The 26619-nt window shown below is 43.1% G+C and overlaps 1 protein-coding gene across 1 annotated transcript; it reads right to left on the minus strand.

Annotated features, from left to right (window-relative positions):
• Positions 1-740: 740 nt before the first annotated feature.
• On the minus strand, positions 741-26619 carry LOC109898934 (myocardin-related transcription factor B-like). Its single transcript, XM_020493987.2, has 12 exons — positions 25552-26619; positions 15770-15835; positions 15629-15684; positions 15291-15528; positions 14829-15013; positions 12891-13031; positions 11503-11750; positions 9854-10955; positions 9569-9727; positions 8447-8593; positions 6538-6598; positions 741-6337 (listed from the first exon to the last, which is right to left on the minus strand). Exons 1-12 carry the CDS (start codon positions 25703-25705, stop codon positions 5826-5828), a joined length of 3069 nt encoding a protein of 1022 aa, XP_020349576.1. The 5' UTR covers positions 25706-26619; the 3' UTR covers positions 741-5825.

Genomic DNA, 26619 nt, shown 5'->3' on the forward strand with positions numbered 1-26619 from the left:
TTTATCAGGATGCCTACACCTCTGCTGTTACTAGAGTAGAGGGCAGCATATGCCTCTCCAACACAACTCCCCTTTAAATGTTAGATTTTTCCTTTTTTTCTAAACCACATCCTCTGACAATCTCTTTAAGTGGTTGAGAACCTAGTGCTTTCCCTCCCCAACATGTAGCCTGTTGGAATTGGAATTTGTTTGTCCAAAGTTGGAATTTGTTGGTCTGTACTTGTATAGAATCAGTTAACCTTGTCTGTTCCGTATGTCATTGAAGAACCAAATAAAACATTTTAGCAGACATGACATATGAGGGCAGTGGGAATTCCATAGAATGGGAGGATCATAGTATAAATATATAGTTATTGTATACATTACATACAGTGCCTTGCTAAAGTATTCGGCCCCCTTGAACTTTGCGACCTTTTGCCACATTTCAGGCTTCAAACATAAAGATATAAAACTGTATTTTTTGTGAAGAATCAACAACAAGTGGGACACAATCATGAAGTGGAACGACATTTATTGGATATTTCAAACTTTTTTAACAAATCAAAAACTGAAAAATTGGACGTGCAAAATTATTCAGCCCCTTTCAGTGCAGCAAACTCTCTCCAGAAGTCCACCACCCCTCCCTGTTCTCCTCCCATCCTTACTCCCCCTTACCCCCCCAAGCCAAGCTTATCTCCACCACCCCTCCCTGTTCTCCTCCCATCCTTACTCCCCCTTACCCCCCCAAGCCAAGCTTATCTCCACCACCACTCCCTGTTCTCCTCCCATCCTTACTCCCCCTTACCCCCCCAAGCCAAGCTTATCTCCACCACCTCTCCCTGTTCTCCTCCCATCCTTACTCCCCCTTACCCCCCAAGCCAAGCTTATCTCCACCACCCCTCCCTGTTCTCCTCCCATCCTTACTCCACCTTACCCCCCCAAGCCAAGCGTATCTCCACCACCCCTCCCTGTTCTCCTCCCATCCTTACTCCACCTTACCCCCCCAAGCCAAGCTTATCTCCACCACCCCTCCCTGTTCTCCTCCCATCCTTACTCCCCCTTACCCCCCCAAGCCAAGCTTATCTCCACCACCCCTCCCTGTTCTCCTCCTATCCTTACTCCACCTTACCCCCCCCCCAAGCCAAGCTTGATTAAGGGTACTTCCCAGAGAGCGTATCAGAATGGTACTATTGAAGCCTAATCAACGTATTGGTCATGCAAATGGCCTGTATATTCTACTTCCCCTTTCTTTACTGTGAAAATGGTCAACGCCCCCGAATTAACCTGACAAATGTTGTTGACAGACCAGATTATATACAACAATGTTCTTTTCTCCTTCAAGTGTTTTGATGAATCTTGTGGAACTACATGTTATCACTTCTAAATGTAATAATTCCTCAAATGTTTTCCTACTTTTACATAATAATACAATGGAGTATGATGCTGTTTGCTTTGACAGCTGAACAGTTCAAAAGATATTCACAGTAAAAATGTACGGTCACAATAATCTCAGCAGCCCAGAACCAAATCACACCTGAGCCTCCAGCCACAGATGTTAGGAGACTTTCACAATAAACCACGTTTTATTGAAGCCTAAAAGCATACAGTATACATACAATATATAAACATATTTTTTCATATTATTTGCAAAATAGCACATGGCTGTGCTACACATGTATAAAAATATGCATGACATCTATATAAATATGTACACAATGTGCAAAATGTATGTATGGCATACAGAGGATGACAGAGACTTGGCAGATGTCTTACTAGTTACAACAATTCAGACAAAGAACAGCGGTTGAATGCGAGACAGTACAGTACAGAAAACACAGAATTAGGTAGGCCCAAATCAATATTTGCTTGCAATGATCAACATGTTGATATGACAAGTGCTGAAGACGAATCTGATGTACTATGACATCTCGTTCTAAAGTACTGACAAAAATGTTAAAATGCACCAACTGGTCTAAGGCACTGCATCTCAGTGCTAGAGGCGTCACTACAGACCCTGGTTCGTTCCCAGGCTGTGTCATAACCGGCCGTGATCGGGAGTCCCATAGGGCGGCGCACCATTGGCCAGTAATCTTTACAGTAATTTACAGTAATATTCCTCTTGCGTATATACAGAAAAAAAATATGATTTTGTAACATTTTAGAAATACGATAATTTTTGTTGGTCAACAGTAGATATTAACTGATGTTAGGCAACAATTGAACAATTGAAAAACAAATAATTCCTTATTAGCTCTAAACCACCGTTACGAATATTTGGTTCCCAATGGTCAGAGACCGTGTGTATAGTATTTGGCATTATTACCTGCCCACAGGTGATTATTAGTGTTTGACTTGTTGGATAAGAATGATTGTTCGAACAATGACAGAAAAATAAAAGCCATGGCATTCTAAAGTGCCGTACAGTACAACCGTATTCATTCTATACAATATTGATCAGAATAATATTTGGATACTGAATATTAGTAACTCGTTTGGCATGATATGCCAGGTAGAAGAACTACACAACCCTAGTTTCAATGTATCATACATATAATCAGCATCTTCATGGTAGAATTCATCCACAAAATGGTAGCTATGCCAGAAGCTACGGCGTAGTCCCTTGTAGTTTACCCTGTATGCTGGGCACACCACTGGGGGTGTCTGTATGCGTTTTGACCATATAACCAAACAGGACAGGTGGAACAGTCAGAGAAAAGCCAAACCTTTTAAAATCTCAGCCTGTAAAATGTGCTCACTTGGCAAAGATAGTGCTGTCTGATGAACGTCCAACTTCATAGAAATGAAGAGGACTCAAATGAGTTGCAGCCAACTCAGCGACAGAGACAAATATAGCCCGATATCAGACACTTATTAAAACGTGCATTCAAGAAGACACCCTGACACACATGCAGACACACAGACATAAGGGACTCTTACTTATAGACAGACATATAGGGCTGGGCGATATATCGAATTCTGGTTTTTAACATTAATTCGAGTTCAAGTTTTATTTTTCATTTTTATGAGCATTTATGTCCGCTTGTTCTCATGTTGTCTTTTTGATCTCGTCTCGTTCGCTCCTTCCCATTTACACCAGAGATCTGTATATAATGAAGAGATGTCTCAGCCCTAACAATGGGAGTCGTTGTCGCAAAAGCGGGAAGGCAGGCGACAAGCTCAGGTTCAAAATAAGCGCATAGAAATGCATTGGGCTTATTTTGGATAGATTTCGCTTCACCTCTTTCTCCCAAGGACCTCCCACCACCACTCACAACAACAACGATGAGATATCACTTCTTCCTCTCTGTCAAATGGTTTCAACTCGTCATTTGCATTTGAGGTTTGGTCCAACATAAATCAGTCATATGGATACCGAAACACATGGAGATATTATTTTACTGTAATAGAGAAGTTGTAAACCTTTCGAAACGTTTCAACTCTTCAAATTTCGTGCAGAGAAGACACTTCTAAAACAGATGTAACAATGAACATTCATTCTGGAAAATGAATGCTCAGTTTGTCGCACGCATTACGGTAACGCTAGCAGCATTTTAGTCAAATAAAGATTGCTATACTAGCTGTTTAGTCTGTGTTTTATAAATATGCAATACACATAAAACAATTATATAAGGATTTGGCAACTCACTCTCATTCTGCAAAATAAGGTAGGCCACTTGATCTCAACATCTGAACAAAGTGGACAGGCTACTATGCTGTTCAAACAGTTGGAGACGGACAGGTTGTGTTTATAACAATTACAACGGTTTTGACTTGTTAGCTGAATTCAGAACTTGTCAAATTCTAACTAGATCTAAGTTGGCTAAACTTGAAATATAAATATTAGCTGACTACTCACGAGCACGTGGGCTTGTGCTTGAGAGATTGTTTATGAGACCCGTGTTCATTTTCTATAATGCCTGCTACATGATTAGTGAATGTGCATTATGCATGGTTATGGTTACATTTGTAACAAAAAGGGCCTTTTTATAGACAGACCTGAAATCCAGATCAGTGATAATTGCAATAAAAGCAAGTACAACTATTTTGATAAAATAATGTAAATATTAGTGGGTCTCATGTTTGTGGAAGGCATATATTCAGCCTCTGTATAATTTACCAAGCTCTGAATTGATTAGAATATTGGTAACTGTTTTAAATGTAGTGTATTTGACCTTTAATTGTACAACAAAGCTTAGAGAAAACATAAACATGTGTTTTGATACATATATTGGGCCATAAGTTTGAAAAATAATAGAAATGAGTTTTAGGCAGGGGCGCAACTTTCACTGGGGATGGGGGAGACATGTCTACCCCGGGAGACATTGTCCCTCCGTTTTATCATTTGAATGTGATTATTCGACTGTATTAAAAAATGTAATAATAATAGTAATTATTATGTCCCCCCCACTTCTAAAACCAAAGTTGCGCCCCTGGTTTTAGGCCATTTCGCCCAGCTCTAGACACATGCATACTTTCTCACACAGAGACAGAACCACTGACACACAGAGACAAAGTTGACAGACAGAATTGAGAATTCAGGACAGACAGAAAAGTATAACACCTCTGTTCTCCAGAGGTCACGCAGCCACATTAAAACATGTCATACACGGGAGAATACAGTTGGCACAAAAAGACTGGCACTCAGGCTATCATGCCACCTTCTTGTCACTCATTGCTATGCCAAACATATCTGGCTTGACAATGAGTAACAGAGTTGGCAAGAGCACAAACAGAGATGGAACCAGGCTAGCATACAGTAAGTACACACATTAACCTGTATGTAGTGTACCTGTGTGATACCATATTTGGTCCCTCTCCACTGATACATCAGTTGTCTTTCAGAAGATAAAGCTGCCAACAATGTAAAGTCTCCATTTACATTCAGATGGATCAACTTAGACTTGAACTGAAGGCGCTAGTACACTGAGATAACCAACAAGTGGATCAACATTGTTTCAATAAACCATTAAATCTACAAAATCGTTATCTGTGATTCACATTTCCTTGTGAGATGAAGGCGATGTAAGGCCCGCCTCCTTAGTGCATAGCTCATAGTGGGAGGAGACTACTCCTCCTTGTCCAATAGGAGTGATTTTGTTCTCGTCGTCAGTTCAGTTCATTGCTTAAAATAGTCCAACTGTCTCAACCAATACAATATGTATCAGAATATAGGTATGTTGCAATAAAAGACCAGTGTTAAACACAGCCTTGTACTCTGTCAGGTTTACATCTGTCAGGTATGCTGTCTGTCGTGGCTTGTGTACAACAGATCTGTAATAACCAAACAGCATGCGTCCACAGAGAAATTGCTGTAGATGAAGACCCTGTAATATGACTGATGTGAAACGCATGCTAAGTTAACACATCCACGTGTTCACCGCAAGGCAAGCTGACCACCGTACAGGCTGACTGTCAGGAGTTGTCAGGAGTTCAACCCAATGAAAACTCCAGGAGGGCTGAGGGAACATCTAACCTTGTTCTGATTGAAATATCTCCATTATTTACAGGATATTTCCATAATGTCTGCATCCTTGTTCATTTGGCTCTGGCCCCACTACTCTATTAAGCAACACCCAATGCCCCCATCACCGGCTGGCCAATCCTAGGACATGGTAGCAAAAAATAAACAAGACAATTTTGTATTAAAAAATAAGTTTTAAAATGCACCAGGACTATAACCTGACTAACCAAGTCCGGATTTCTTATACAGAGGATAGAGGATAGAGGATAGAGGATAGTGCCTCTATCCTTTTTAATTTCCTCAACCACTGCTATCCTCCTCTTCTCTCGGTCCCTCCATCCTTTTCCTCCTTTCCCCTCCATTCTTGTCCTTATCCATCTCTCCATCAGTCCCAGTGCAGCTGCAGGTCGTGTATATCCAGGAAGTCTGAAGGAATCCCCAGTGGCGTAAGCCCCCCCGCAGGGCTGGGCGGCATGGTTAGGTCCAGCCACTCCATGTTGTCCAGGGCTGTGTCAGACATGCCCACATTGAGGGAGGAGGGGGGAGACATGGAGTCGCAGAAGGACAGCTCCGAGGTGTCCATGGGGGAGTAGGGTTGATCCAGAAGCTGGGACTGCAGATCCTCGATCAGACCCAGGGTGCGGGGGTCCGTGGTTGGGGACAGATCGTTCAGGGTTCCCTCAAGGAAGACCTCCAACAGCTTGTCTGAGGTCACGGAGGCCAGGCTTGGGAGATGGAGGGGGTCGACGGGCGAGATGGGAGGGGGAGCTACCTGGATCTGTGGAGGAGGCCTGGACAGGGCGGTGTTGACAGGGAGGGTAGTGATGTTGGCTGTGACAGGAACAGTCTTGGTGCTGAGAGACAGAAGGTCCGGCTGCTGGATGAAAGGAGTGATCTCTGGACGAAACAGAAGATGGGGAGAAATTAATCAGTTATATTAAAACACAGGCTTCTTTAATGTTAATGTTGAAAAAGAGTGCAGCCTTATCACTGTTTACAGAGATGAAAAGACCAGATAGTCATTACTAAGTCAGTCCCTTCAGGGTTAGGACAAGGAGCTAAAGGTGTAAACCTTTCCTGATGCTGTGAACTCTCACCTCCACTCTGAATCAGGATGTCAAATAGGTCGTCCATCTGCTGGCTATTTGCCGTGGAAACCTGAGAAAGAGACAATAAGGTAAGGGGGTGGAGATGCATGACCAATAGCATTACAGTCTCTGAGGTGTGACCAATAGCAATACATTCCCTCAGGACTTCGGAGAGCACCTCATATATTTATGAATGTGTGTGTGTTATTGTATGAGTGCAGTAGTGGAAAAAGTACCCAATTATCATACTAAAGTAAAAGATACCTTAATAGAAAATGACTCAAGAAAAAGTGAAATTCACCCAGTAAAATACTAAACTCATCAAAAAAAGAAAAGTCCCTTTTTTCAGGGCCCTGTCTTTCAAATATAATTCGTAAAAATCAAAATAACTTCACAGATCTCATTGTAAAGGGTTTAAACGCTGTTTCCCATGCTTGTTCAATGAACCATAAACAATTAATGAACATGCACCTGTGGAACGGTCGTTAAGACACTAACAGCTTACAGACCGAAGGCATTTAAGGTCACAGTTATGAAAAATTAGGACACTAAAGAAGCCTTTCTACTGACTCTGAAAAACATCAAAAGAAAGATACCCAGGGTCCGTGCTCATCTGTGTGAACGTGCCTTAGGCATGCTGCAAGGAGGCATGAGGACTGCAGATGTGGCCAGGGCAATAAATTGCAATGTCCGTACTGTGAGATGCCTAAGACAGCGCTACAGGGAGACAGGACGGACAGCTGATCGTCCTCGCAGTGGCAGACCACGTGTAACAACACATGCACCGGATCGGTACATCCAAACATCACACCTGCGAGACAAGTACAGGATGTCAACAACAATTGCCTGAGTTACACCAGGAAAGTACAATCCCTCCACCAGTGCTCAGACTGTCCGCAATAGGCTGAGAGAGGCTGGACTGAGGGCTTGTAGGCCTGTTGTAAGGCAGGTCCTCACCAGTCATCACTGGCAACAACATCGCCTATGGGCACAAACCCATCGTCGCTGGACCAGACAGGACTGGCGAAAAGTGCTCTTCACTGACGAGACGCGGTTTTGTCTCACCAGGGGTAATGGACGGATTCGCGTTTATCGTCGAAGGAATGAGCGTTACACCGTGGCCTGTACTCTGGAGCGAGATCGATTTGGAGGTGGAGGGTCCGTCATGGTCTGGGGCGGTGTGTCACAGCATCATCAGACTGAGCTTGTTGTCATTGCAGGCAATCTCAATGTGGTAGGTTACAGGGAAGACATCCTCCTCCCTCATGTGGTACCCTTCCTGCAGGCTCATCCTGGCATGACCCTCCAGCATGACAATGCCACCAGCCATACTGCTCGTTCTGTGCGTGATTTCCTGCAAGACAGGAATGTCAATGTTCTGCCATGGCCAGCGAAGAGCCCGGATCTCAATCCCATTGAGCACGTCTGGGACCCTGTTGGATCGGAGGGTAAGGGCTTGGGCCATTCACCCCAGAAATGTCCGGGAACTTGCAGGAAGAGTGGGGTGACATCTCACAGCAAGAACTGGCAAATCTGGTGCAGTCCATGAGGAGGAGATGCACTGCAGTACTCAATGCAGCTGATGGCCGAATTCTGAACTCCTCCTTTTTTTAGACTTGGGAACACTACAACACTCAGACATAATTTACAAACGCATGTGTGTTTAGTGAGTCCGCCAAATCTTTTGATAAGTCTGTGAATTGGACCATTTTCCTGTCCTGCTAAGCCTTCAAAATGTAACGAGTACTTTTGGTTGTCAGGTAAAATGTACGGAGTAAAAAGTACAATATTTTCTTTAGGAAAGTGGTGAAGTAAACGTTTTCAAAAATAGAAATAGAAAAGTACAAATACCCCCAAAACTACTTTAAAGTATTTTTACTTAAGTACTTTACACCACTGTATGAGTGTGTGTGTTCACCTGTGTGAGGTTTTTGGCCTGCTTCAGGTTGCGTGTCTGTATGACTGCATCCTCGTAGCGAGGGGGCTCCCTGGTCATGGGGGGCTGGGTCACGAGGGAGGAGGGTTGGAGGATGAAACTGGGCTGGGATGGAGACGGAGAGGGGGACTGGAGGAAGAAAAGGAAGATAAAAACACTGAACAAACACAGCCTGCCTTGTCTTGTCTATAACCACCACAGCCTGCCTTGTCTATAACCACCACAGCCTGCCTTGTCTTGTCTATAACCACCACAGCCTGCCTTGTCTTGTCTATAACCACCACAGCCTGCCTTGTCTATAACCACCACAGCCTGCCTTGTCTTGTCTATAACCACCACAGCCGGCCTTGTCTTGTCTATAACCACCACAGCCTGCCTTGTCTTGTCTATAACCACCACAGCCTGCCTTGTCTTGTCTATAACCACCACAGCCTGCCTTGTCTTGTCTATAACCACCACAGCCTGCCTTGTCTTGTCTATAACCACCACAGCCTGCCTTGTCTTGTCTATAACCACCACAGCATGCCTTGTCTTGTCTATAACCACCACAGCCTGCCTTGTCTTGTCTATAACCACCACAGCCTGCCTTGTCTTGTCTATAACCACCACAGCCTGCCTTGTCTATAACCACCACAGCCTGCCCTGCCTTGTCTATAACCACCACAGCCTGCCTTGTCTTGTCTATAACCACCACAGCCTGCCTTGCCTATAACCACCACAGCCTGCCTTGTCTATAACCACCACAGCCTGCCTTGTCTATAACCACCACAGCCCGCCTTGTCTATAACCATCACAACCTGCCTTGTCTATAACCACCACAGCCTGCATTGTCTATAACCATCACAGCCTGCCTTGTCTATAACCATCACAGCCTGCATTATCTATAACCATCACAGCCTACCTTGTCTATAACCATCACAGCCTGCATTGTCTATAACCATCACAGCCTACCTTGTCTATAACAACGACTCATATAACCAATGTAATATTTAACAGGATTTGAGGGAGAAAGCGGAACTGGAAAGGTTGATGGTTTACAATGTGTATTTTGCATCACATTTAGCCTAGAGGATGATGTTTTCCCAATAATACACCTAAGTGTACCTTGTTGACAGGCCCATTGGAGAGGATGGGGTTGGGTGAAGCCCCCCGGGGAGAGAGCCTGTTATCTGGGGAGCTTCTCAGGAAACACTGGGGATGCATGTCAGGCCCTGTCTGGTTCTCCACCATCCCAGAGCCAGGGCCGTTACACGCTGTGAAAGTCTGTAGAAGAGAGACACACAATAAGGGGTTAACCTTAACTTCATCACCAATTCTACTAGATCTCATTTCAAGCAGGTTTCAGATCCATCTTTTCCAGGAACTGGTCCATGGTGTGATCTGACTTACCTGCAGCATGTGGTTATGATTAAGTATCTGCTGTTGAGTTGAGGCTTGCCGAGTCTCCATCTTGGTGGTGTGTACCTGGGGCACTGAGGCCTGGATCAGGCCTGGGGCTTGATTTGATATCGTAGCCTGGGGGACAGGCAGGAGGATCTGAGTAGTGCTATCCTGGGCTGCAAGCAGGGTCTGGGTGCCAGGCTGACCTACAACCTGGGACACTGCCCCCTGGTGGCTCATAAAGAACTGGGGCAGGGTGGGGGTGAGGTAGGGCTGGTGCGGGGGATGGGAGTTGCAGAGCACATCCTCCAGCTTTACCACAGTGGAAAGAGAGTGGGGGTGAGTCTGGGGAGCCATGTTTGCAGTAACCATGGCTGAGCAGTTAGGGAGGACCCTGTCTTCCAGTTTGACCTTGTTGGAGATCTGGATCATGGGGACAGGGTCTGTGGAGGGTCCCTGTAGAAGCTGGGTCTTCTCCACCTCCAGCTGCATCTTCAGCTCCTCCACTAGCCTCTGCTCCTGCTCCAGCTTCCTCATCAGCTCCTTGATCTGACGCTCCTTCTCATGGAGCCGCGGGTCATTCTCCTCCGGGACACCCGGCCTCTGGGGGGACATCCCCACGCCTGCACGACCGGGACTAACCCTCTGGGGGTCGCAAAATAGATCGGACACTCCTCTGTTGTCTCTAAAGGTGGAGAGGTATGTGGGGATTGGGGATACTGGGGGTGTGGAGCTCATGCTCTCTGGTGCCAACTGATGGGCAGCTAGGAAAAGTGCGGGGGATGAGCTGACCTCCGTGGGGACTGAGGATGGAAGGGTGTTCGGGCCGGGGGTCAGAGCTGGGGTGCTGGTGCTCTCCTGGTAAGGCTTCAGCCTCTCAATGAGATCAGTCTTGGTCCCTGACACAGGGAGGCTTCGCCACTTCAGCTCCAGTTTCAACTCGGCCACCTTCATGTCCTCCAGGTTGGGGGGCAGGTGGCCAGGCTTGCGGTTGGATAGGCTGTTTGGGCGGACAGGGGTGGGAGGCGGGACAGTGACGGCAGGCGGTAGGGACACCACTATAGAGGTTGGCAGACCGTTCACAGTGCTGCTCTGACCCTCAGCTACAGGCCTGAAGGAAGAGAGGAAGCAAAACAAGGGGAAGGAGGGAGAGTAAAGATGGTGGAGTGAGAGATGACGAAGGAGGGAGAAGGGAAATGTGGGAGAGAGAGAGAGAGAAAGACTGTTAGCAATATGAAGGGAACTAAGGAGGTTCCTCTGCCTGGTGCCTCAGTACACAGTCAGTAAATGGAACAATGCAGAGTTCCAACAATAACTGACATACACAGTTCTAATGGGCCTTGGACTCCCACTAAGACAACATCCTGCAGGTTATTAATATCATTACAGACGATTTGTTATTGGAAACTAGCTAATTGTCCATTTGCCATTTGGGCCATTGGAAACAACAACAGCTGGGTTGCTTTTTAGGTACTTTCCAGCTAACATAACGTTCTCTTGTAAACCTTAGTTTGAACAACAGGTAGACGGATCCGGTCCATTTAAATAACATTTTCACTTGGTCTCCCATTGACAAAGTAGAACTTAGGATTTGCCCCTAGGAGTGTCAGAAGTGATTATGAACATACTTTGTCCCTGAAATTACAGTAATATCCTACTTTAAGGGTGCTGGGAGGATGGTGTGGTAGTTATAGTGCTGCTGCTGCTGGTGGAGGATCTGCAGCTGGAGGAAGAGCTGCTGCTGGTGGAGGATCTTGGCGTAGGATGAGTCCATGGGGGCTTCGCTGGCCTCCTGTTTCTGGTCCTGGGGGACGTACTGGTGGTACTTTAACTTCTTGATCCGGGGCTTGGGCTCCTTGCCCTTCTTACTGCGATTCCTCTCCCCGGGCTGCCTGGGCAGGCTCTGCTGTGGGATGAGAGGAGGAGAAACGCCAAGATAAAGAAGATGTACATGCTTCAAAGCTACAAGTTATTTATATAAAACAGAATTGCATAACAATATGACACGAGATGCTCTCTACACAAAATAAAAACTAAAATACATTGACATAAAAACAACAGTCATCTAAAAAAGGATTTCCTTTTTGGGTGAAAAGTCATGTTTTTACTACTGGGCACAATCCAGTTAAGAACTGAAGAAATGAACCCAGGTAGAGTACAGGGTCAGTCTGTACACTCTATCTCAAGGTCATCAGACTGTTAAACAACCACCACTAACATTGAGTGGCTGCTGCCAACACACTGACTCAACTCCAGCCACTTTAATGGGAATTGATGGGAAATTATGTAAAATATATCACTAGCCACTTTAAACAATGCTACCTAATATAATGTTTACATACCCTACATTATTCATCTCATATGTATACGTATATACTGTACTCTATATCATCTACTGCATCTTTATGTAATATATGTATCACTAGCCACTTTAACTATGCCACTTTGTTTACATACTCATCTCATATGTATATACTGTACTCAATACCATCTACTGTACCTTGCCTATGCCGCTCTATACCATGACTCATTCATATATCTTTATGTACATATTCTTTATCCCCTTACACTTGTGTCTATAAGGTAGTAGTTTTGGAATTGTTAGCTAGATTACTTGTTGGTTATTACTGCATTGTCGGAACTAGAAGCACAAGCATTTCGCTACACTCACATTAACATCTGCTAACCATGTGTATGTGACAAATAAAATTTGATTTGATTTGATTTGAAAGGTCAGTTGGTGTCTTTTAGTACAACTGATTGGCTGTGTGTTGTCTCCCATTTCACACGTTATAGTAGTTTGGTTAGTCTTAGACTTGTTTTAATGAACAGGGTCAACTCTGACAATATGTGTTTAGAAGTGAATTAATTAATGATTGAATTCAGATTTGAGTATAGAAAGATTTAAAAAATATAAAACACCTTTATTTATTCTGTGATTTGGATTCAATGCTAGTTCAAAGACTGAGCTTTTGTTTCAATGTGAACTTTTATTTTTGGAAAGTCTACTTCACTAAACAGTAGACAGAATAATGTGCCTGCTTACTTTCACTAGGGTGGGCCCTGGCTTTTGAGAAGCAACAGTGGTGATTGGCTGAGGTGCGGGAGCTGGGCGACTAACTGGTGGCTCATTGGTGGAGAGAGCTTTGAGGAAGTCTGCTGTTGCCTGGGTGACAACAGGGAAGGGCTGGGACAGAAAAAGAAGAGAGGAAAACATTAACATTTCAGTAATGACAGGTAAGCCTATGTTTCAAGTTAATTTTATTTAGCTCAATTCTGAATTATTACAATCCTTCAGGGGTAGACAAAGAATGAGGGGTATTATCGTTATCGTTCTGCCCCTGAACAAGGCAGTTAACCCACTGTTCCTAGGCCGTCATTGAAAATAAGAACTTGTTCTTAACTGACTTAGTTAAATAAAGGTAAAATATAACACTTGCAGCAGCACTATCAAGGCTCTTGTGTTTGTGTTTTTATTTTAATTTTGTTTTTGAGTACGTGTGCGTATGTATGTATGTATGTACGTATTTATGTATGTATGTATTTATATATGCACCAAGGAAAATAAATAGATTAAGAAAAATACATGTTTTTATTTGACTTTATCATTTATTTTAATTGCATTTTTATTTTTTATTTTTTCAAATGTATTATTATTATATTTTTTGACTTTTAATTTTTTTAAGCCTGTCACATCTGTGAATGTGGAATGTGTTTTTAAAGCCTGTCACATCTGTGAATGTGGAATGTGTTTTTAAAGCCTGTCACATCTGTGAATGTGGAATGTGTTTTTAAAGCCTGTCACATCTGTGAATGTGGAATGTGTTTTTAAAGCCTGTCACATCTGTGAATGTGGAATGTGTTTTTAAAGCCTGTCACATCTGTGAATGTGGAATGTGTTTTGTTGGTTGATTGAAAAACAAGAAAACTTAATAAAACTTTAAATTGAAAAAAATAAAATAAATAAAGGTAAAATAAATAAAGGTAAAATAAATAAAGGTAAAATAAATAAAGGTAAAATAAATAAAGGTAAAATAAATAAAGGTAAAATAAATAAAGGTAAAATAAATAAAGGTAAAATAAATAAAGGTAAAATAAATAAAGGTAAAATAAATAAAGGTAAAATAAATAAAGGTAAAATAAATAAAGGTAAAATAAATAAAGGTCAAATAAATAAAGGTAAAATAAATAAAGGTAAAATAAATAAAAAATATATTAGGGACGCAAAGTGACCAGTAATTTACCAAAGTTAACGGAATCTTCAGTCATTTATAATATTCATTTTTTATACCTGTGTCCATATTGTTCATGCATTTCTAGTGGCTAGACCATATGGTTCAAGAGAAAACTGCCTAATTAATGAAAAAAGCAACAGTGGCATTATTTTTCTATTAATTCTGCAACGTTTCAACTAACTTTTTTCACAACTGCTAGTTTGGCGCCAAAACATTTACAACGAAGTCATATTGACATAGTCAAATAAATAAGTGTATAAAAATGATAAAGGATGTTCCATGCTGAAACCCTCATATTAAAACTCATTATTACATTTACATTTTAGTAATTGAGCAGATGCTCTTATCCAGAGCAACTTACAGTAGTGAGTGCATACATTTTCATACTGGTCCGCCATGGGAATCAAACTCACAGCGTTGCAAGTGCCACGCTCTACCCACTGAGCTACATGGGACACCAAGGGTATTGAATAAGTTACTGGTTTATATTGATGTTTTACAGCTTTGTCATACTTTTTTTTTTATCATGCCATTTGATTATTTTAATTGTAGAAACCTAAAAAGCTACTAGACATAATTTTACAATTCCCCAAAAAACCTTGAAAGCTACCAAAATTCTGGTAGTTTACTGGTAAACTTAGAAAGTTTCCCGTAATATACCCTCCCTTTGCAACACTAGGTATGATGAAGCATATGTATTGTCCTTCAAGAGGATATTTGAGTGGATAAAGATCCTCCCTAGTCCCTACCTGTAGGATGGTATGGTTGTTGGTTATGGTGGGCAGCGGTGGTGGACAGGGGGTCTCCAGGGCCCGTGGTTCCCCAGGGGAGGGTGCGGCGGCCTGGGACTCGTGGCTGGCCGGCTGCTCTGGAGACGGGGCATCCCCGCTGTCCTCCTCAAACCCGTAGGCGTCCAGTGCTTTGGGGTAGTTTACTGAGGGACCAACACAGTCAACATTAATACAGAACACTAACTAAGGGCCACGTTAAAAAGAGAGAAAGGTGAATGAAGAGGCCTAAGAATTGTGTGATCTGGGCCCGTTTAGTGCTGATCTAGGATCATCGACTGTCCATCTAATCTTATTCATTATGAGCCAGAAAGACAAAACTGATCATAAATCAGCACTCCTACACTAAGACTTGATACATACGGCTCCATATCACCATCTTCCTCTCAACCCCTCTCTCTCTCTCTCTCTCCTCTCCCTCACCAATGATGGCCTCCTTGATGCTGGCTTCTACAGGCAGAATGTTCTTTTCTACCAGTTCCATGGGACCGGGGCGCTGAGCCAGCTTCTCATTCAGGTCGTCAGCCAGCCTGGCCCTCTTCAGCTTCATCTGGGTGGCCTGCAAGGAGGGCTCTGCCCCAGTCTCCTTGAGGATGTGCATTCTGACCAGCTCAGATCTCTCTGGTCGGCTGCGAATCTTGTGCTTCAGGAAGTTCTCAGTCTGGGGAAGGGAACAGGGGGTCAGGGCATTGTCAAGTCATTTCAATGTAAGAAGTTACTGAATATATTAAAGGAATGTATTTGCAAGGCTGAGCTCTTACCCGGGCTCTCTCCAGGCTGCGTATCTGCTCATGGAATGCTGCTGGGCTCTTTAGAGCTGCATGGACAGAAACACATGTCAGCTTCATCAAGAGACAGATAATTACATTATGACTTTATGAAGTGGTAGTGCCCATACTCACGTGGCATTATGCCCTGGTCTACCAGCTGCTCGCGGGTACGTCTCTGCTGTAGCCTCAGCTGAAGGACTGTTGGAGAAGAGAGAGAGAGAGAGAGAGAAGGGTAGACCCTTCAGTAAACAACCAGACGGCCTGCATCGGAGGGTCTGGAGTCATCATGAGTAACTGAGGTTTCGGAGCAGATTGTGGTTCTGATAGACCGCTAGACACATACCAGGGGAGTTAGGACCCCCACGGCCATCAACAACTACTACTCGTTTCCACTCTGGCCAGCAGTGTGACCACATAAAACTGACCAAAGGAATGTCCTTCGCTAACCCAGTTCGACCATTCATTAAGAACGTGACTGGTCTCACTTTAATCCCTTATCTGAACAATAATGTCATTCCTTAAAACTGTTTCATTCTATGGTCTTTGGAAAATTGTACACGATCAGAAATCAGGGAGAATTGCGATTTTATCTAAACTAAACATGCAAGAATTCATTTTTTTTAACAGCGAAAAAAGTTCAAATGTACTTGACTACATTGATTACCATAACAGCTCTGTGTTTCCTTCCTGTTACAATAAACAACATTACTGCAACCAAGAAACCAAATTGATTCCCCAGATCAAAAACAACCCTACTACCTCAATACAGAACATCATTGAGTTGTACAATTTAGAGTGGTGAAACCTCCCAATGTGACACATCATTGCATTAACAGAATGCTGAGTAGCCTGTGATCTCGGAGTCATTCTGATCAAACAGACCGACACTTCATCTGACCCTGAGAACCAAACTCCCATCCACTCTGGGCAATTCCACAGTAACAGAATGACACGGATTACGATTTTTCACTTTAAAAGACAGCCAAAAAAAACCAATCATTGCAAAGTTTAACAAACCATACAGCTGAAGTCAGAAGTTTACATACACCTTAGCCAAATACATTTAAACTCAGTTTTTCACAATTCCTGACATTTAATCCTAGTAAAAATGTATTGTCTGTCTTAGGTCAGTTAGGATCACCACTTTATTTTAAGAATGTGAAATGTTAGAATAATAGTAGCGAGAATGATTTATTTCAGCTTTCTTTCAACACATTTCCAGTGGGTCAGATTTTCTATAGGATTGAGGTCAGGGCTTTGTGATGGCCACTCCAATACCTTGACTTTGTTATCCTTAAGCCATCTTGCCACAACTTTGGAAGTATTTTTCATTTGGAAGACCCATTTGCGACCAAGCTTTAACTGATGTCTTGAGATGTTACTTGAATATATCCACATCAATTTCCCTCTTCATGATGCCATCTAGTTAATTAAGTGCACCAGTCCCTCCTGCAGCAAAGCACCCCCAAAACACGATGCTGCCACCCCCGTGCTTCACGGTTGGGATGTTGTTCTTCGGCTTGCAAGCCTCCGCCTTTTTCCTCCAAACATAACGATGGTCATTATGGCCAAACAGTTCTATTTTTATTTCATCAGACCAGAGGACATTTCTCCAAAAGTACGATCTTTGTCCCCATGTGCAGTTGCAAACCGTAGTCTGGATTATTTTATGGCGGTTTTGGAGCAGTGGCTTCTTCCTTGCTGAGCAGCCTTTCAAGTTATGTCGATATAGGACTCGTTTTACTGTGGATATAGATACGTTTGTACCTGTTTCCTCCAGCATCTTCACAAGGTCCTTTGCTGTTGTTCTGGGATTGATTTGCACTTTTCGCACCAAAGTACGTTAATCTCCAGGAGTTCATCTCTCCTTCCTGAGCGGTATGACGGCTGCATGGTCCCATGGTGTTATACTTGCGTACTATTTTTTGTACAGATGAACCTGGTACCTTCAGGCGTTTGGAAATTTCTCCCAAGGATGAACCAGACTTGTAGAGGTCTACAATACAGTGAAACAGAGTATAGTTCAGTACACTACTGTAAATTATACTGTACTCGTGTGCTTTACTGTACTCTACTGTATAGTAGGGATGGGATTTTGAAAAGATTTTACTATTCAAATAATTACTTTTTTTTGTATATCCGGACAGTCAAAATAAATGCTGCTTTTCAGCGGTAGTTTGTCTCACAGCAACCCCCGAAAGAGAAGTTTGATTTACCACATTATAGAACGGATTCTGTTACAAAAATGTTTTCTGGTGAGTGTTTTGCATTGCTCGGTGTCAGGTTAGTAAGAGCCGGTTAGTAAGAGCCAGTTAGTAAGAGCCAGTTAGTAAGAGCATGGTTAGGTATCAGTAAGAGCTGGGAGAGGTGACATTAACTGGAGAGAGAGGGAGAGGTTTAACAGTCTTGATTTGACCATGTGACAGAAAGAAAACAGTTATGAGCTGAACACAACAGTATGCCAGTGGAAGGAAGGACAGTAGCAGGTGACCCAACTGTGGGTTTGTGACTACTATGAATTCCCATTGTAGCCAATTCAGTTGCAGTCATTCTGTTAAATGTTTTTTTGGTCATTCTGTTACTGATTTGGTAACAGAATTACATGTTTTAATCACTTAATAAATCATAAACCAAATTGTTTTTATTAGTAAAATCAAAAGGTCTACCTTTGCTTGTACTTCTGTGAACTTTCATTGTCCTCCCTCCTCACGAGGGAAAGATATTAGAAAATATCTTAAAGATATTGGGGCAGAATTACAAGGCCCGAGGCAATGTTTCTTAAAGTTACAGAAGGCAGAAAAAAATGCTCCAAAACGAAATCTAAGTGTTGATATTAGTTCAACATTAATGTGTATTGATGTATTTCAAAATACTTTTTCTGCTACATGTTGTCTGAGACCCCTTTTCCATCTGTTTGTTCAGAAATCTAAACCTTCGCTTATTCCTACAAGTAACAGACACATCAACTGTTCAGGGGAGACTGCGTGAATCAGGCCTTCATGGACAAATTGCTGCAAAGAAACCACTACTAAAGGACACCAATACGAAGAAGAGACTTGCCTGGGCCAAGAAACGAGCAATGAACATTAGACCGGTGGAAATCTGTCCTTTGGTCTGATGAGTCCAAATGTTTTATTTTTGGTTCCAAGCTCTAACTTTGTGAAACGCAGAGTAGGTGAACAGATGATCTCCGCATGTGTGGTTCCCAAGGCACACTTAACCAGCAGGGCTACCACAGCATTTTGCAGCGATACACCATCCCACCTGGTTTGCGCTTAGTGGGACTATCATTTTGCTTTTCAACAGAACAATGACCCAACACACCTCCAGGCTGTGTAAAGGCTATTTGACCAAGAAGGAGAGTGATGGAGTGCTGCATCAGATGGCCTGGCCTCCACAATCACCTGACCTCAACCCAATTGAGCTGGTTTGGGATGAGTTGGACCGCAGAGTGAAGGAAAGGCAGCCAACAAGTGCTCAGCATATGTGGGAACTCCTTCAAGAGTGTTGGAAAGGTATTGAAGCTGGTTGAGAGAATGCCAAGAGTGTGCAAAGCTGTCAAGGCAAAGGATAGCTACTTTTTGAAGAATCTCAAATACAAGTATATTTGATTTGTTTAACACTTTTTTGGTTACTACATGATTCCATATGTATTATTTCATAGTTTCGATGTCTTCACTATTATTCTACAATGTAGAAATAGTAAAAATAAAGAAAAACCCTTGAATGAGTAGATGTGTCCAAACCTTTGACTAGTACTGTATATAGGGATTAATTTCCCCAAAATATAGAATCTTAGCTTTCATTTGACACCAAATTTGATAAACTTCACATATTAGTGCTATTGGAGCTTTTTACATGGAAATGCCCCTCGCTCCCTGAATCACAAGTCTCACTGAATGCGCCACTGCCAAAAAAGCCACAACCGAAGAAACAACAGAATAAGTGGAGAATCTCCTAATGTATCTGGCCTATACACTCAGATGGCCTATACAGGGGTCTAAACCACACCCTACACAAAACACTATGTCTCAACAAATTGATACTCCAGAACCACAAACAAGCAAAGGTAATAAGAGGCTGCTGAGTGAGCGAGCGAGCGAGCGAGTCACCTGATCTGAATCGGTCCCTGTAGACGGAGGGGGTCTCCACATTCAGACAAGCCATAGTTAATATCAGCCACGCAGGACAGAGCTGAGGGAGCTCTGGAAGGTCTGAATGCTACAGACTAACTATCGTCCCATATGTCCGTCTGTTAGTTCACAGAGAGCTACAGGAGAGATGAACCACCAGACTCCAAGTCTGCCAGGATATGCATGCTTTGATATTCTCTCAATGCGCTACTCTAATACTCCTCTCTCTCTCTCTCTCTCACACAATTTCTCTCTTGTAGGCAGATCAACCACTGCCCCCTCCCTGTTTCACTCGCTTTCTCGCTCTCTGACTGTTTCTGTCGGTATGCTTCAGTTGATGGATTGTATCTGTCATCAGTCAGTAGCAATCAACCCATCAGTAAGAAACAAGAGGCAGAAAAGGATTGGTTCAAGTTAACCCTTGCAGTGAGTGATCGCCCATCACCCTTTACAGCATCTTTTAGGAGAACAGAAAGTCATAACACTAGCTAAGTGACACTAGGGTCTGTCTGGCTGATTCACATTTCAATGGAGTAATAACACTGACCTCTGGGGAACACCCTGACCAGACTGTCAGTCATAGTGTTATGTAAACACTGGTCTATGTAGGGCTGAGTTAACACACAGACACACACACACAGACCGTTTACATGCAAACACAGACAGTCTCTGCAATGTTTCCTAAGATATGGGTCAGCTCAGTGAACTCAGTCCAGGTCAGCTATGAGGGTAAGAGATTCTGACCAGGATTCCAAGGTGTCTGACACGTTCACAACTCCCATGTGGTTAATCTTTTAACAGTATGTAGTTTCTCCAGTTTCTCAATGTCTGAAGTGCAGGTGATGTGTGGGAAGAGATGTATCAGGGCTTGACATTAATGCTTATCCCCTTGTCCGCGACAAGTCCAAATAATAATAACATGTCTAGCAAGCAGAATGTAGTCTGAAGTTGTCCCGAATGGACAAGTAAAAAAATAAATAAATCACAATATCAAACAATTAGTCCTATCAGAATTGGATTAAAACCCTCTTGATGTGATGTGTTGTACACTGTTCTCTCAATCTCTGAAGAGCTCATCGGAATATAATTATTGCATTGAGAGGCATTGGCAGTCTTTCAATCACGGAGACGCGTGCAGTCACATTTGTTGAAATTCCTTGTTAGTTAGTGAGTCATTTGCCGATTTATAGCACATTTTTGGTCAGCAAACAGGGTTCATATGTTTATGAAAAGTCCAGGCGCAGGCATTGCAGCAGCAGGTAGGCTAGCCTATAAAATAAATAATGATAGACAGACTGACTAGATAGCAAATTCAAAACATATAGCTTAGTTATCTCGATAGTTAACGATTTAGGTAACAGCATGTATTAATGTCATTGTCATGCCCTATATCTGCCCTGTCCCTGTGTTGCAAAGGGAGCGATGCATTCTGGGAAAATAGAGAGATGTGAGCGTAAGCATACGACGGTTGAGCAATTACAATTTCTAAATGTAGCATTACATGACGCAAAATGAGTCATACCGGCAGTATTTCTGTTATATATATATATATATACTTAAAAAACTTAGGGTGTCCTTGTCCCACCACGCTCTAGCGACTCCTTGTGGCAGGCCAGGCGCATGCACGCTGACTTCGGATGCCAGTAGTACGGTGTTTCCTCAGACAAATTGTTGCGACTGGTTTCCGGATTAAGCGAGCAGTGTGTCAAGAAGCAGTGCGACTTGGCAGGGTCGTGTTTCGAGGACGGGAGTTGCAGCGATGGGACAAGACTAACTACCAATTGGATACCATGAAATTAGTGAGAAAAAAAGGGTAAAAAAATACTTATGTGTGTGTGTGTAAATATAAATGTGTGTGTGTGCGCACAATCCCTCCATCAGTGCTCAGACTGTCCACAATAGGCTGAGAGAGGCTATACTGAGGACTTGTAGGCCTGTTGTGTACACACACACAAAAGTTTGGACACACCTACTCATTCCAGGGTTTTTCTTTATTTTTACATTGTAGAATAATCGTGAAGACATCAAAACTGAAATAACCATCAAGCGCTATGATGAAACCCATGAGAGCCATTCATCATAGCCTTTACCAAATTGGGCTATCGTCTGTATACCACCCCTACCTTGTCACAACACAACTGATTGGATAAATGAAGGAAAGAAATTCCACAAATTCACTTTTAACAAGGCACACCTGCTAATTGAAATGTATTCCAGGTTACTACCTCATGAAGCTGGTTGAGAGAATGCAAAGAGCATGTAAAGCTGTCTTCAAGGCAAAGGGTGGCTACTTTGAAGAATCTCAAATATATTTGGATTTGTTTAACTAGTTGGATATAGGGGGCGCTCTTTTAATTTTTGGATGAAAAACGTTCCCGTTTTAAACAAGATATTTTGTCACGAAAAGATGCTCGACTATGCATATAATTGACAGCTTTGGAAAGAAACCACTCTGACGTTTCCGAAACTGCAAAGATATTGTCTGTGAGTGCCACAGAACTGATGTTACAGGCGAAACCCAGATAAAAATCCAATCAGGAAGTGCCGCATTTTTTGAAACCGCCTCATGCCAATGACTCCTTATATGGCTGTGAAGGAGCTAGGAGTCAGCTTACGTTTTCCACGTTTTCCCCAAGGTGTCTACAGCATTGTGACGTCTTTTTAGGCATTTCCATTGGAGAATGGCTGTAAGAGACCATATAGGGCGAGTGGTCGCATTGTGTCTCCCGGAGAAAACCTTGCGTAAAATACTGAGGTAGCCATTTTTCCAAACGTTTCTTATGAGAAACCAACTGCCTCGACGGATATATTATCAAATACATATGTTAAAAACACCTTGAGGATGGATCCTAAACAATGTTTGCCGTGTTTCTGTCGATATTATGGAGTTAATTTTGAAAAAAGTTCAGCGTTATAGTTGAAGTATTTTTCGGTCGATTTCTCAGCCAAGCAGCATGAACAAACGGGACGTTTTTTCGCCTACAAAAATATTATTTTGGAAAAAAGAAACATTTGCTATCTAACTGGGAGTCTCCTGAGTGAAAGCATCTGAAGTTCTTCAAAGGTAAATGATTTAATTTGGTTGCTTTTCTTATTTTTGTGAAAATGTTGCCTGCTGCCAGCAGAGCTAGCATATCATTATGCCATGATAAACTTACACAAATGCTTGTCTAGCGTATTTTGAAAATCTGAGATGACAGTGTTGTTGACAAAAGGCTAAGCTTGTGTTTGAATATATTTATTTCATTTCATTTGCGATTTTCATGAATAGGAAAAGTTGCGTTATGGTAATGCACTTGAGGCTATGATTACGCTCCCGGATACGGGATTGCTCTTCGCTAGAGGTTAACACATTTTTGGTTACTATGTGATTCCATATGTGCTATCATAGTTTGTCTTCACTATTATTCTACAATGTAGAAAATAGTAAAAAATAAAGAAATCCTTGAGTAGGTGTGTCCAAACTTTTGACTGGTACTGTGTGTGTGTGTGTGTGTGTGTGTGTGTGTGTGTGTGTGTGTGTGTGTGTGTGTGTGTGTGTGTGTGTGTGTGTGTGTGTGTGTGTGTGTGTGTGTGTGTGTGTGTGTAAATGCCGTAGGCATTTAAGGTCACAGTTCTGAAAAATTAGGACACTAAAGAGGCCTTTCTACTGACTCTGAAAAACACCAAAAGAAAGATGCCCAGGGTCCCTGCTCATCTGTGTGAAAGTGCTGCAATGAGGCATTAGGACTACAGATGTGGCCAGGGCAATAAATTGCAATGTCCGTACTGTGGGACGCCTAAGACAGCGCTACAGGACGGACAGCTGATCGTCCTCGCAGTGGCAGACCACGTATAACACCAGCACAGGATCGGTACATTCGAACATCACACCTGCGGGACTGGTACAGGATGGCAACAACTGCCTGAGTTACACCAGGAACGCACAATCCCTCCATCAGTGCTCAGACTGTTCGCAATAGGCTGAGAGAGGCTGGACTGAGGGCTTGTAGGCCTGTTGTAAGGCAGGTCCTCACCAGACATCACCGGCAACAATGTCGCCTATGGGCACAAACCCACCGTCGCTGGACCAGACAGGACTGGCAAAAAGTGCTCTTCATTGTTAGTCACAGTTTTGTCTCACCAGGGGTGATGGTCGGATTCGCGTTTATCAACGAAGGATTGAGCGTTACACCGAGGCCTGTACTCTGGAGCGGGATCAATTCGGAGGTGGAGGGTCCGCCATGGTCTGGGGCGGTGTGTCACAGCATCATCAGACTGAGGTTGTTGTCATTGCAGGCAATCTCATTGCTGTACGTTACAGGGAAGACATCCTCCTCTCTCATGTGGTACCCTTCCTGCCGTCTCATCCTGACATGACCCTCCAGCATGACAATGCCACCAGCCATACTGCTAGTTATGTGCGGGATTTCCTGCAAGACAGGAATTTCAGTGCTCTGCCATGGCTAGCAAAGAGCCCGGATCTCAATCCCGTTGAGCACGTCTGGGACCTGTTGGATCGGAGGGTGAGGGCTAGGGCCATACTACTCCCCAGAAATGTCCGGGAACTTGCAGGTGCCTTGGTGGAAGAGTGGGGTAACATCTCACAGCAAGAACTGGCAACTCTGGTGCAGTCCATGAGGAGGAGATGCACTGCAGTACTTCTCTAGTGACTCCCCATCCCACATGCGGGAGCGTAATCATCGCCTGACACTAATTAGCATAACGCAACGGACATAAATATTCCTAGAAAATATTCCTATTCATGAAAATCACAAATGAAATATATTGAGGCACAGCTTAGCCTTTTGTTAATCACCCTGTCATCTCAGATCTTCAAAATATGCTTTACAGCCAACGCTAGACAAGCATTTGTGTAAGTTTATCGATAGCCTAGCATAGCATTTTGTCCAGCTAGCAGCAGGTAAATCAGAAAAGCAATCAAATTAAATCGTTTACCTTTGATGAGCTTCGGATGTTTTCACTCACGAGACTCCCAGTTAGATAGGAAATGTTCCTTTTTTCCAAAAATATTATTTTTGTAGGCGAAATAGCTCTGTTTGTTCTTCACGTTTGGCTGAGAAATCGCCCAGAAATTGCAGTCACGAAAACGGCGAAAAATATTCCAAATTAGCTCCATAATATCGACAGAAACATGGCAAACGTTGTTTATAATCAATCCTCAAGGTGTTTTTCAAATATCTATTCGATAATATATCCATCGGGACAATTCGTTTTTCAGTAGGACCGAATGGAGTAATGGCTACCTCTGTATTTTACGCAAGAATCTCTCTGGGAGCATCAGGTGACCACTTACGCAATGTAGCCGCTTACGGGTATTCTTCAACATAAATGCGTAAAACTACGCTACAATGCTGTAGACACCTTTGGGAATACGGAGAAAGAGTAATCTGGTTGATAGCCCATTCACTGCTCAATAGGGACTCATTGGAACGCAGCGCTTTATATATCATCTATTGCTGACATGCAAAAATAATGTGGGACTATAGCAACAATGGACTAACGAGAGATCGTTTTTGAGTGGAATTCTCATTTAAGCCATCTAAGCTGTCATTAGGACCTGGCAAACAGAATGGCGTTTCTAAAGCCCTGTTCAACCCAGCAATCATGTGTTCATTCATCAGTGCCTTAGCCAGACCCATAGAGCTGCCAGAACAACAACTGGGCTGTGTGAGTAATGGTTAGCCTGCAATGCATGCTAGACAGCCGATTCCTTATAATGACTGACTATATAACCACTGAGTCTGTTTCACTGTGTGTGTGTCTTTCCTCCCCACTCACCGTTCTTGCGTTCATTGAGGGGGTGTAGGTTGTTACTGGGATGTAGGGACAGCTTCTCCAGCTCATGGGTAAACGCCTCACTCTGGGGACTGGGCACCAGCAGACCCAACATCCCACAATCCCCCTCTGCTCCGAACAGCCCCTGGGGCTCCATCTCCACAGGGGGTCTGGGGGGGTCAGGGGTGTCCCTGGCAACCAGCAGGAGAAGTTATCATCCCACGGTGATGTCACGTGATATCTGCATGGGAAAAGAGAAGAGGATCCAGGTTTATTTGTTTTATTTTAACAAGACACAAAGGGAAGCGATGAAAAAGGCTGAATCAACCTTTACTACTACATTTTAAAAACAGTGAAGAATGTTACAACATGCCCTGGGATAACAGTGTTCTTCTCAACTCAACATGATTACCAGGTTGGCATCAATGGCATGACTCCTCAACATACTGGGCGTGGTGGTATGGAAGGTCTAATATAGAATCTACCATCTGGAAGAGCTCTCTACCCATGTTATTCATTTAGGAGCTAGTGATGCATGTGTGTGAGAGTGAAATAATTGTTTTAAACAACAGTCATAATAAGAAAGAAGCTGAATGCATCAAATCCAGAGTTCCCCTACTGCCTTATAATCTGGAAATCACGTCATGATGGTGGTTTGAAACAGTGGGAATGGAACGGCTTTAGGGGGAGCAAAACAAACAGTTGGGTAACCATAGCTACCAATAACCTCATAACCAGTGTTTGATGAATGGCTCCCGTTCCACCATCAGCTCCATTCAGCCATTTCAAACCACATCCATCTACAGCTAAGTGGAACAATCCTGACATGTTGGTATTGGCATGGCAGCAACATCCTTTCACTGCCTCGCCTCTGGACTCTGAACCAGCACCAACATGTACCGATGTACCAACTTAAAGGACAAAGATTTGACGAGCGTCTCGGTAAAGTGGGGTACATGGCTATACATGAACTCTCACACTCCATTTTTTTGGGTTGTTGTGAAAACAAAAGTTATCTGTAACCAACACCATACCGCTGAAAATATCTGGGGTTTTCTGTGAACCTCGAGC

This window comes from Oncorhynchus kisutch, linkage group LG11, assembly GCF_002021735.2.
Source record: "Oncorhynchus kisutch isolate 150728-3 linkage group LG11, Okis_V2, whole genome shotgun sequence".
Taxonomy (NCBI): Eukaryota; Metazoa; Chordata; class Actinopteri; order Salmoniformes; family Salmonidae; genus Oncorhynchus; species Oncorhynchus kisutch.

Excerpts from the sequence above, each read along its gene's own strand:
- LOC109898934 (XM_020493987.2), bottom strand. The coding sequence starts at position 25,705 with ATGGAGCCCCAGGGGCTGTTCGGAGCAGAGGGGGATTGTGGGATGTTG. Across the intron at positions 15,685-15,769 it reads AGACCAGGGCATAATGCCAC|CTCTAAAGAGCCCAGCAGCA; the intron begins GTGAGTATGGGC and ends CTGTCCATGCAG. Across the intron at positions 15,014-15,290 it reads CATCAAGGAGGCCATCATTG|TAAACTACCCCAAAGCACTG; the intron begins GTGAGGGAGAGG and ends TTGGTCCCTCAG.